The 12,537-nt window shown below is 44.9% G+C and overlaps 1 protein-coding gene across 1 annotated transcript in view; it reads right to left on the reverse strand.

Annotated features, from left to right (window-relative positions):
- Positions 1-5,759, reverse strand: part of WNT9B (Wnt family member 9B) — a 6,374-nt gene extending 615 nt beyond the window's left edge. The window contains exons 1-3 of the mRNA XM_025196664.1: positions 5,704-5,759; positions 3,961-4,217; positions 827-1,092 (exon numbers count right to left, since the gene is read on the reverse strand). Of these exons, the coding sequence (XP_025052449.1) occupies positions 827-1,092; positions 3,961-4,217; positions 5,704-5,759 (579 nt within the window). The remainder of the gene's footprint in view (positions 1-826; positions 1,093-3,960; positions 4,218-5,703) is intronic.
- Positions 5,760-12,537: the final 6,778 nt, after the last annotated feature.

Here is a 12,537-nt window from a genome sequence, read left to right on the forward strand (position 1 = left end):
CTAGAGATCTTGAGAAAATGCCTTACATTGACAAACTTTAAAAATACAAATAGATTGAGCTCTAAGAGAAGATTGTGATGTAATTTGATTGCAGTGGCCAAATACATATATGGGAAGAAAATGGTAGGGACTAGAGAACTCTTCAGTCTAGCAGAGAAGGGCAGAAGAACCACCCAAATCCATTACAGACACAAGTTGTGAATAGCAAAGGCTGTTTGTTACAACAGAATAACTGTCGTAACCAGCTACTTAGGAAATTGTGGACTCTCTCTACCTTGAGGTCTTCTAATCAAAACTAGATGTCTTTAACCAAGCAAAGGAATAACTAGGAGGAATTCAATGGCCTGAAATATGCATCTAGTCTGACCTAACAATCTGATGGTTTCTTCTGACCCAGAGCTCTAAGGTGATTTGCATAGTGTCACCTAGTAAGTTATCAACAAAGCTGTGGTAGAAGCCAAGCATCCCATTTCTAGCTATGCACTAGCATGCCTTGCTATACTCAAAAGTCAGAAGGACCCTAATGGTACATAGTCATTGCACAGGTCTATGGATGGACTGAAACAGTCAGACGGCACAATGTGGTCACTCAGGATATGACAGAAGTAGTGGGTATAGAACACAACTTGTCTCCTTTGAAAATGCAAACTCCTGCCACCAGAGCTAAAGGAGAATCTTCTACTAGTTGTCAGTGGTATAGGGCCTATGACACACAATAAGCAGTTCTGCAGTAAAGAGCAATGAACAACCCACTCTCATCAAGGATGGGACTGAGGATGATTCAAGATGCTTGCATCTGACCCTGTTCTGTTCTGGGCAAGCTCACCTTGATTCCCACGTTGGTGTTGTGGATGTCTACCTTGGCCTGCAGGTCTTTGCCAATCTTCTTCTGGCCTAGGAAGTTTTTGAGGAATTTGGTGCTGTATTTGAGATTGTCCCCACACACCCCCCACTGCCAAGCCTTGCGGTTCTCCAGGTCCGGAGAGTCATCACAGGTACAGCGCTCCATGCGCCCAGCACTGCATGCCCTGGCCAGGGAGTGGGTAAGAGCTGCAGAGGACACTGCATAGAGGAAAGCAGTTTCCTTGAAACCTGCATAAGAGAAACATTGAGAGGCTTGGAATGGTAAAGGTGTTGGTATTCACCAGCATAGCTGACTTCCCCAACTCCAGGCATAAAAAGAAACACTGGGCCCCCTTCTAAAGGGAGAAGGGAGTATATTCCTTGTCTTACCTCCATCTTGGTAGTAGGTAAACTAGTGGACAGATTAGTCAGTGTGTTAAACTATTAGCAGAAGGAGAGGGTACCAGAGGGTAAATAGCACAAATATACAAACAACTCATACATAGGATATGATGAACACAAAGTGCCAATGATATTAAGAAATATAAAGAGAAGAGCATCACCCAATACCCACCCACCAGTGTAAAAGAGAAATCAGAAATGTTAAATTTGATATAACTGGTATTACTGAAGCATGAGTGGCATGTTAAAGTCAATGAACACACCTTATTTAGTCAAATTTGTTGAAAAACAATCAATTCAGAATTTGTTCTATGGGATATTTAAAGATTTCTCAGATTGTGACAAGAAGTCAACATTTTTCAGGGAATGGAAAAAAAATTATTTGAAAATGTTTCATTTGTTCTTTTTTCCTATGAATCAAATGGGGGTTTTTGTGTTGTTTAATATAGATCTATGATCATATAAGCTGTTATAGTACTCCATGATCCTATTTAGTGTAGCCTACTTTACTGCTCATTAAAGCGTCACATAAAAAAGCGCTATTATGCTAATGCGCAGTAAAATACGCTACTGTGCATTAAGCGTCACCTAAAAAAAAGTGTGGAATTCTTACTGTGCATTAACGCAACCTAATGTGCATTTGTTTAGTATGTCACATTGGAGGTACTAAATTTAAAGCACTTTAGGAAAAGTGCCTTAATGCACATGTAGATGTGCCCAAAGAGTTTAATGGAAATTGGCCAAGGAGATCTGAGCCACTGATGTTGATACTTAACAAATCCTGGGGTACAGGGGAAGTTCTGAAAAAAAAAAATAGGGGAAAAAAAGCTACTATTGAGTTTCAGGAAAATGAATTTTGAATTGATCTCAGACAAAATCATGGGAAGGCTGATACAGACCAGTCAATGAAGAATTAAAGTTTGCCACTATACTTCATACCAATCAATATGGCTTTATGTAAAATAGGTCTCAAACACATTTCGATATCCTAAAAAAGTCACTGTGTTGGAGTAATATATTCAGGACAGCAGTAAGTTATTTCATTCACAGAGTCAAATCTAGCTGCTGAATGGTAAAGTTAACTATATAAGAGGTACTTTGGGACATATGTTGGCATTTTAAGTCCCACTTCCTTAAGAAAATATATGTTTCCATTTTTTAGCTGGGTGGTTAAGATTCTAGCACAGGAAGCAGGAGGCCCAGGTTCTAGGCCCCCCTCACCCAGGTGGGGATTGTATCCATATATCTGACTTCCCAGCAAAGGGCCCTAACCAGTAGACCCTGTGCTAAACAGAATTAAGAGCACCTCCATCTTTCCTGTTAAGGCTGACTCAATGGGTAGTCAAGAAGGGCGGGTATGTGGGGACACATGTCAGGACAGAGTTTGATCTAGTATGTTAAGGAGAATCTCTTCTGTATCTTAGAGAAACAGCCCAATCCTCACAGTCCATATACAGAGCATATGTGTGCACATGCTAGTATGACTAAGCCACCTTTGTGATCTTTTGATTCTGGGCTCCTATAGTGGTGGTTGTAGCATCTGGTGAGGCTTACAGAGCCCAGGTCAGGGTCTCTGAGTACAGCAATACTGTATGCAAACTACTCCCTCCCCGATCTGCCACGTACCACACACACAGGCTGCCTGTGGCATGTGTGCTGTAGGTTGGCCACTTCTGAGCTCCAGCATTTCTTTGAAAACATCAGATTTTGATTTTAAAAGATCTGAAATGACAGAGAACCCATCACAATCCCAAGTTAATTGTCCAAGTGGTTAGCTGCCCTCATTGTAAAATGTCACTTTATTTCTATCTTGAATCTGTCCAGCTTTAAGCCTCCAGCCATTGGTTCTCTTTCTGCCTTTATCTGCTAGATTAAGGAGCCCTGACTTTCAGAAATCTTCATGCGTTAGGTGTGTTTACACTGATTGAGTCACTGTTTAAGCCTGTCTTGCAAACTAAGTAGTTTTTGAGTGCCTTTAGTATGGAAAGCCTGCCTTATCAGTGAGATCTCCAATCATTCCTATAGAGCGGGTCTCTGAACTTTTCTGATTTTTCAGCATCCTATTTGATGTGTGAACACCAGAAGAGGAAGCAGTTCTACAAAAATGCCTCATAAAGGCATTGGTGAGATCAGTATCACCTCCCAACTCTACACCCTCCTCGTAATACCAACTCAGGGGAGAAGCTTGCAGTTTCTTCAGTCTCCAGCTCAAGAAAGCAAACTGATGCTGGCTATCTCCCATAGAAGTGCCGGCCAGATTTCAATCTGTTTCACACTTGAAATCAGAGATCACTGCCTGAGGTGGTAGGGCTACAAACACAGTATACTCAACACATTTCATTCCAGGGAGTCTGTTTACTATGTACTTAGATAATGGGTTAGGTACTGAACATGCTACTACATAACCTCCCTGCTTAAGGTGAAGGTTCATGGTTTTAAACCTTAATTTAAAGAATCTTTTACTTCTAGGTGGCTGGTTCAAATCCAGACTCAGTCAGGAACAGCCACAAGCAGCTACCAGAAAGTTGTTCGGTTGCCCGTGCAAGAAGTCTGTTCTTGGTCCTTTTCCCAAGGATCAGGAATTCACATTGCAACAAGTAGCACCTCCCCCAGTTTCCCAGGAGAGAGAGGTTCTGCAAAGTAAACTCAAGTGCTCAATCACGAGCTACTACACTGAAAATTATGTTCTACTACATGCCAGGGACTGGTCTGTACCTCTCTTCAGGAGACTGGTTCGTCCTTCCAAGCTGCAGTTCCAGCGCTCATTGCGAAACTGGTACTGGCACTCCATGATCCCAAGCCGGATGGCATCTCGCAAGGTCTCTGCCAGCCCAGGCTCCCGACGGCAAAGCCTCTTCTGCTTACGGGACAGCTTGAGCAAGTCACATTGCTTAAGGTGCACCTTTCCTTGGGCAGGGTTTGTTGATGGGCCCAGCAAAGGGAAGTGGGTCAGAGCTTCCTTTCCAGTAAGGCTGACAGAGGAGAAAAGAGAGAAAGAGGCAAGTCAAAGGAGAAAAGATCCAAAGGATGGTCTTCAGAAAGCTACTGGCTAGGACACTTTCTGACTCTGAGGACTGGCCAGTGGCATATCTAGCCACTGATGCATTAGATCTGGTACCCCATCCCAGCACTAATCAAAGCAGGGTGGCCAGGACTAAAGTTGCAGAGGAAACAGAAGATGCATAACTCTAAGCACCCCTACAGTCAACAGCTGTGGTACACCGACTGCAAATTTTCCACTTAGACCTGAAAGGGGATAAGTTTATACGATCTCATGCTTTGGATTCAAGTCTTAGTTTTTTAGCATTCCCAGTATTTCCACAGTCACATGCAGATGTTTATTTGTCTACAGTTTAACAGGCCAATTCATGCACAGTGATACTGCAGGCTGCTACATGTCATGATTCATGAGAATGTACTTGCTCTCTGGCATGTTAATCACATTCCTTCAGACCTACCTATGCATTAAGTTCTACAGTGTCACTGTAAGTAGCTGTGACTGACAGGACAGAGGAGACACTATACACAGCAGGGTTAGGACTACTATAGCAGGCAACAATTTTCAAGGAAAACTTTTCTTTTTTTCAGCAAAAAACCCCAAAACTTGGCCAACCAAATTTTGCAAATCAACCTGAAACAACTTGGAGAAACCTGAAATAGAGCTGAACACGTAGAAATATTTACCTAACTTTTAAAAAATGAAATGTTTCAATATTTCATTTCAAAACAATGTTTTGTTTCCAAACATATTTTAAGTAAAGGTTCTTAAAATAGTTTTTTTTTTTTTAAAGCTTAACAGAAAAAATATGTTTAAATGAAATAAAGTGTTTAGACTGACTGAAAATGAAATCTATCCACCTCCCAGTTTTCTAGAATTGGGAAAATTAGGTTTTCAAACAGTTCTAGTCAGGGCTGCTCTTAGCTGAGGAATACCAGGGAGAATTACGGGGCCCCACAGATACTGCCCCAAAGGGCAGCAAGAGTAAGTGCTCCAGGGATTCTAGCTAGATAAATGAAAATCTCACAAGAAATGTTTTTTTTCCTGAACTGTCAGCCACAAGAAGTACTCCACCCCTCATTTATCTTTAGAGAATCCCCAGGAGCTATTACCCACCCTGTAACTTTGCATCCAGTCTATGTAGACAAAGGCCCCTGCCACACATTACATACATTACGCAATTAACTGGTTAGCTGTGCAATAAATTTAGACTGGCCCCATGTACAAAGTAATTATCACACCATAAAAATGTCTATACAGCTCTTAAGAGCCAATCAGTTACAAAATTAGTGCTTGACAATGGGCAACAACTAGATAGCTGGTTTCTATCCAGCTTTAATTTGAATGTGGGGTAGGGTCCTAACAGAAGAATCAGTTAGCGCTTCCCTTCTGCCCTATCTCCTCCAACCATGGACAGGGCCTCTGTAATATCCTTTCATGATTCCATAGATCAGACCTACTCCAGGTGACTTCCAGATGTTGTGTCAGCTGCAAGAGCAACCGCTGGGCTAGGCATCGACTCACCCTTTGGAGCTACCCGTGGGGACACATGAAACGTGTCTGGAGCCTAGCAAGTTGCTAGGCAGCTCCGGCAGCAGAGAGTTAGTGTGAAACTTGTAATCCATGGATAGATGCTATCATTTCCCCTGCCCAAGCACGTAATGTTCCTTCTTGTTCATGACTTAGAGCCAGCCAGAAAGAGATGCCAGTTAATCATTAAACCAGTCTGGGAAATTGGTAAATTTCCTGTCTATCCACTCCAAGGGGCAAGGATTCTTGTGATTCCTTTTTTTTGGACCAACTGTATAGTTGGAAGAGCTGTTGGACAAGTGACCTGAGGAATGGCACTTGATGCCCAAAAGCTTGCCCAGCATCCTTCCCAGGTACACAGCTGAACTAATAAAAGATATAACAAAAAATCCTTGTCTCATACACTTCCTGGACCACTCCAACACATTCTTTCCCAGCGGCAGTGCGGAGAGTAAGTATTCACTAGGCCCATGTGAAGCGGCTAGTATTCGCTTTGGATTCGGCCGATTCAGAGGACAGCGATTTGATTCGGTGATTTGAATCACTGTCCCGATTCGATCTGGCTGAATCTGATTATGAGATTCAGCTGCTGCCAAATGTTTGAATCACCCAGGCCCATCCCCTGCCCACTCTCCCAGCCTGGCAATAGCTGCCCTGCCCAGCCCAGCCCAGCTCCTGGCAGTTTGAAAAAAAGCCCCAACTCAGCAGGTGCTACAAGGCGGACGGGGGGGGCTCTGCCTTTAAGAAAAAAAAATGAGAACTCCCCCCCGCACACTCACCATTCCTGCCCAGCAGGGGTAATCCCCACTGCCCCGTGCCACATGGGGGGCTCTGCACAAGGCCCCTGAAGCCATGAGACAGCTGCAGGAGTGGTGAGTCCTGGGGTTTTTCTCATTTGTTTTTTCTTAAAGGGCCAAAGCTGGGGCGGGCAGGGCAACCAAAGCGGGGCTGGGGGAGTAGCAGGGGTTGGGGGGCTCATGGCAGAGCCTCCCATGCAGCATGGGGCAGTGGGGGCAGCAGGGATTGCTCCCCCCTGCCCGGCTGCACCCAGTGAGTGGGACTTTTTAAAGCACCGGGAGCTGGGGTGGATGGTGCAGCCATGTGGAGGCTGGAGGAGCAGGCAGGGGTTGGGGAGGCTGGGGGAGCAGGCAGGGGATGTGGCCTGGTAGGGGTTCCCCCATGGTCTCCTCTCCCCTCCCTCACCCCTACTTACCAGCTCCGAGTCCGGCCACAGCTCCCTGCTGCAGCCACCGGGGACTGTACAAATCAAAGCTCTCCAAATATTTTCCAAATCGATTTGGAGACCTTCGAATCAGCTCGGACCTTTTACTTGGTCCCCCGATTCGATTCAGATTCGGAGATTTGGCCACCGAATCGGGCCAAATCTCCTCAAAATCGAATCAGCACCCAAAGCTTTGCACAGCCCTAATAGGTTGTAGCTGTGTTGGTCTAAAGGCAAAAGCAGTCAAAACTCTTGTGGTAGAGGCGATATCTTTTAGACCAACTAGATCATTGAAAAATATTTCTTTATTCTCAAACTTTTGGGCTCACGCACCCGTCCGCAGGCAAAGGAGAATGCAAAGATTGTAAAATTTGTCCCAGGTAGAAATGAAACTTCATAATGCACAGGGGAACTGGAGGATGGTGTAAGTTCCACTGGTGGAAAAGTTCATTCTATGCAAATTAGGCTTGGATAAATATTGGAGTCGTTTATTTATCTCAAAGGTGTCTGATGGCAAGTAGGATGCTGAATTTTGCTTCTTTCTTGTGAACTTGTTTCATATTTTACAGGAGGATTAGTGATGGAATGTTTCTCCTGGGTAAGGAAGTTATGTTGTGGTCCTTTGCCTGAGGAAGGGCACGTGAGCCTGGAAGCTTGCAAATAAAGAAATATTTTTTCAATGACCTAGTTGATCTAATAAAAGATATTGCCTCTACCACTAGAGTTCTGATTACAATAGAGGACAGATATTTATGGTCAGAAACAGCATAAGCCAAGAAGTCATAGTTGAATTTTAAATAACTAACACCATAGAAGAACAGGCATGTTCTATGGCTGAGGGGCCTAAGTGTTAAGCTTGTAATAAAAAGCTGGAAGTTTAAGTCTGGGTGTGCGCACGTGATTTTCAGTCTGATTTGCCAAAGCACACCTGGAGTTGCAGCTAGCAAAAGATGTGACATGTAACAAGAAAGGTTTCTACAGTATGTCAGTAACAAAAGGAAGATCAGCAAAACTGTGGGTCCCTTATTGAATGGAGAAGGCAACCTAGTAACAGAGGATGCAAAAAAGGCTGAAGTGCTCAACGCCTTTTTCACCTCAGTCTTCACAGGCAAGGTCAGCTCCCAGACTACTACACCAGGCAGCACAGTTTGGAGAGGAGGTGAGCAGCAAATAGTGGCAAAAGACCAGGTTAGGGACTATAGAAAAGCTGGACATATACACAGGGCAGGACGGGATGCACCCAAGGGTGCTGAGGGAGTTGGCTGGTATGATTGCAGAGCTGCTGGCCATCATCTTTGAAAACTCATGGTGATCAGGAGACGTCCTGGATGATTGGAAAAGAACAAACATAGTGCCCATCTTTAAGAAAGAGAAAAAGGAGGATCCAGGAAACTACAGGTCAGCCTCATGGAAAAATCATGGAGCAGATCCTCAAGGAATTCATTTCTAAGCACTTGGAGGAGAAGAAGGTGATTAGGCACAGTCAGCATGGATTCACTAAGGGCAAATCATGCCTGAACAACCTGATTGCCTTCTATGATGGCTCTGTGGACACGGGGAGACCAGTGGATGTGGTATATCTTGATTTTAGCAAGACTTTTGATGTTGTCCCCCACAACATTCTCACAGGCAAGCTAAGGAAGTATGGGCTGGATGAATGGACTGCAAGGTGGATAGAAAACTGGCTGGAGCATCAGGCTCAGACGATAGTAATCAATGGCTCAATGTCTAGTTGGCAGCCAGTATCAAGTGGAATGCCGCAGAGGTCAGACCTGCAACTGGTTTTGTTGTTCAATGTCTTCAGCAACAACCTGGAAGATGGCATAGAGTGCACCCTCAGCAAGTCTGCAGATGACACCAAGTTGGGGGGAGTAGTAGATATGCTGGAGGGTAGGGCTAGGATTCAGAGTGACCTAGACAAATTGGAGGATTGGGTCAAAAGAAATCTCATGAGGTTGAACAAGGACAAGTGCAAAGTCCTGCACTTAGGACAGAAGAATCCCATGTACCAGTACAGGCTGGGGGCTGACTGGCTGGGCAGCACCTCTGCAGAAAAGGACCTGGGGGTTACAGTAGACAATAAGCTAAATATGAGTCGGTAGTGTGCCCCCATTGCCAGGGAGACTAATGCTAGTATGCTAATGGCATACTGGGCTGCACTGGTAGGTGTCTGTTGTCAGCAGGTCAAGGAAAGTGATTATTCTCCTCTATTTAGCATTGGTGAGACCACATCTGGAGTAATGTCTTCAGTTTTGGGCCCCCCTCTACAGAAAGTATGTGGACACATTGGAGAGAGTCCAGCAGAGGACAATGAAAATGGTGAGCAGGCTGAGGCACATGACTTCTGAGGAGAGGCTGAGGAAACTGGGCTTATTTAGTTTAGAGAAGAGAAGAATGAGAGAGGATTTAATAGCAGTCTTCAACTACCTGAAGGGGTTCCAAAGAGGATGGAGCTGGACTGTTCTCAGTGGTGAGAGATGACAGAACAAGGAGCAATGGTCTCAAGTTGCAGCAAGGGAAGTTTAGGTTAGATATTAGGAAGCATTTTCTCACTAGGAGGGTAGTAAAGAACTGGAACAGGTTACCCAGAGAGGTTGTGGACTCTATCCTTGGAGGTTTAAGACCTGGCTAGACAAAGCCTTGGCTTGGATGACCTAGCTGGGGATGGTTCTGCTTTGAGCAGGGGGTTGGACTAGATGACCTCCTGAGGTCCCTTCCAACCCTAATTTTCCGTGATTATATGAATTCATTCAACCCTGTTTTTGTTGTTGAGCTGATGGACGGGAATAATAAACAATCAGAAACAACCCCCCCCCCAAATAAAAATAAAAAACCTCACAGCACCTTTGAAGTAGGGCGGTTTATTCTCAGCACATTATTTTCACTGTATAAATTAAAAATACTGAGGCCGAGAGCATTAACAGATACTGCCAAATGAAGTGGATAAGCGGTGGCAGGATGTGTCCCCACCACATTTGGTCTACTTCACTGGGCGAAATATGTCACCCATTGTCCAGCATCAGACACTAGCTGGATCCTGAGGGACAACAGGAGACTTGTTCCCTGCTTACAGAGACATGCCTTGGAGATTCCTTGGGGTGCGTCTCTGTAAGAGGGGAAGGCTGGGCAGGCACTCCCAGGACTTGAGGGGCCCAATCCTGTGTGGGAATTCCCAGGGCACATAGGCTCAGGCCCCGGAAGCACCTGCTTGGGGCAGCTGGAGAGTGCAGACAACTCCAGGCTGACCACGCTCTCCCACCATAAACCTAACAGATGTCAGCTGCAAGAAAGCAGTGCATATTGATGCCACCTATGTTGCAGCTACAAGTTTTGGGCATTTATGGTATGACAAGGGGTATGGACATCTGTTTGCTTGGCCTTTGTGCTACCATGAACATTTTTATGGCAACGGTTTTTAAGACCCGGGTAGACAAAGCCTTGGCTGGGATATTATAGTTGGGTGTGGTCCTGCTTTGAGCAGGAGGTTGGACTAAATGATCTCCTGAATCCCTTTCAACCCTCATTTTCTATGATTCTACATCTGTTTCCACTCTAAGCAACTCACCTGAGGAGTCTATAGTAAAACAAGTAGTTTAGACAAGGTACCCTTTATCCATGGTTGCACATGTGCTTAGTGTAGCAGTTACTGCTGTCCTACAACAAATCTCACAGAACTGTTGATTGGACTTCATAATTGACTGGACCATCCTTATCCAAGTTGACTGGACCATCCTTATCCATCCCCCAAGCCCCAGATTACCATGATTTTTCCAGGAAGAATACATGCCTCATGGAAAAGTCTAACCAAACATCCCCTCTCCTCCCCCCCTATCCCTGCCCCCGCCTAACCATCCCAATACCTCATGGCCCTTAGCTTATTCATCACTAGAAGCCACAAATGCAGTCCTCCAAAAGGTATGGAGGCCTCACCCTTCAACACTACTACCTAATGGTCTACACACCTACTCCAGCACTCTAATGCTAAGATACCTTTGGAGCTCCACACCCAACTACATTCAAAGTTCATAGATTCATAAATTCATAGATGTTTGGGTCGGAAGGGACCTTAGCAGATCATCGAGTCCAACCCCCTGCCCTGGGCAGGAAAGAGCGCTGCAGCCAGATGCATGTCCAGCCTCCTCTTAAAGACCCTCAAGGTCTTTGGTGCTCAAGGAGAGCACCACCTCCTTAGGAAGCCCACTCCAGATTCTGGCAACCCTTACCGTAAAGAAGTTCTTCCTGATGTCTAACTTAAATCTGTTCTCCATTAGTTTATGGCCGTTGTTCCTAGTAACTCCAAGAGGTGCACTAGTAAACAAAGGATCTCCTATTCCTTGCTACCCCATTTGGAGGTGGCCACAAGATCATCTCTCAGCTTTCTCTTCCAGAGGCTGAAGAGATCCAGGGCAAGTTCTTCCCATACCCACTACTCATCCTCTATATACTAAACTTTACCCAACTGTTCCATGTCTGGTCGACCAAAGAAGATGAATTCCTTATCAAATATTTGTGAGGCAGCAGCATTCCCTCTTATTGATTTTGGTAGGGGGCATATGCTTCCTTTTCTGCTCCTGTTAGCTGGCTGGGCTCTTCCTTCTCCCATGGCATTAGGGGTTACTTCTGCTTCCCTCTCAACAGGGTATGGAGGTTCAGCTCCCCACCCATCCAACCCCCACCCACCCCTGACAGCAGCAGCTGTAGCTCACAAGGCAATCATGAGACCACCCAGCAGAGAGAGGAGCCAGCAGAAAGAGTCCCCACATCATTGTTCCTGAAGTCACATGACACAAATAATTGCCATAAATATAGATCCACAGGCCACAGGCCTCAGCTCATGAAGCAGGAGTTCAGGAGCTAGGAGTTGGGGACCACAAGTTCATCTTCCCTTGCAGGTATTAGGGTGCAGAATGAACTCTTGATGACTGCATGTCTGATGCCATCCAACAGGTGACAACAGTGCACAATACTGTGTGTTTACGTCCCAGTTCAGGGCAACACTAAAGCATACATGTAACTCTACTGAAGTCAGTGGCACTTGAACTCAGCCGTGGCATACGATAAGTTTGACATATGATCCAGTTTTTGCAGTACTGGGGCTTGACTCCATGCAAAGAAAGATTTCCTAATGCTTGAGGGCATGATGCAGAAAAAAAGGCTATGCTTTATTTGCTCACCTTGTGTTTTTCTCTGTAAAAATATTATAGGGTCTTAAACAGAAATAATCCCTTTCCACGTTTTTTTTGTTTTAACTGGAAGTTACAGGACAGGTTCATTGCATTGCTTATTAGTGTTGTTCAGCACTTCCCACTCTGTCTTTCCGGGCTGTGAAGCAGAGTCCTGCAATTTGACAGGGTAGCCTTTATGTCAGACAGGTACCTTTCTTAAGCCCCATAAAAATCAGTCAGATTTGGCCAAGGTATAAGTTTATGATGGCAGGGATCCTGGCTTTCTCTGATTTTAAAAAATCCCCAATTTTTGGATTAAAAAAAGTAACCCCAAATCCACATTTTTCTGTGATTAAAATGAAACACCACTAATGTAC

The sequence above is a fragment of the Alligator sinensis genome, unplaced genomic scaffold, assembly GCF_000455745.1.
Source record: "Alligator sinensis unplaced genomic scaffold, ASM45574v1 scaffold755_2, whole genome shotgun sequence".
In the NCBI taxonomy this organism is placed as follows: Eukaryota; Metazoa; Chordata; order Crocodylia; family Alligatoridae; genus Alligator; species Alligator sinensis.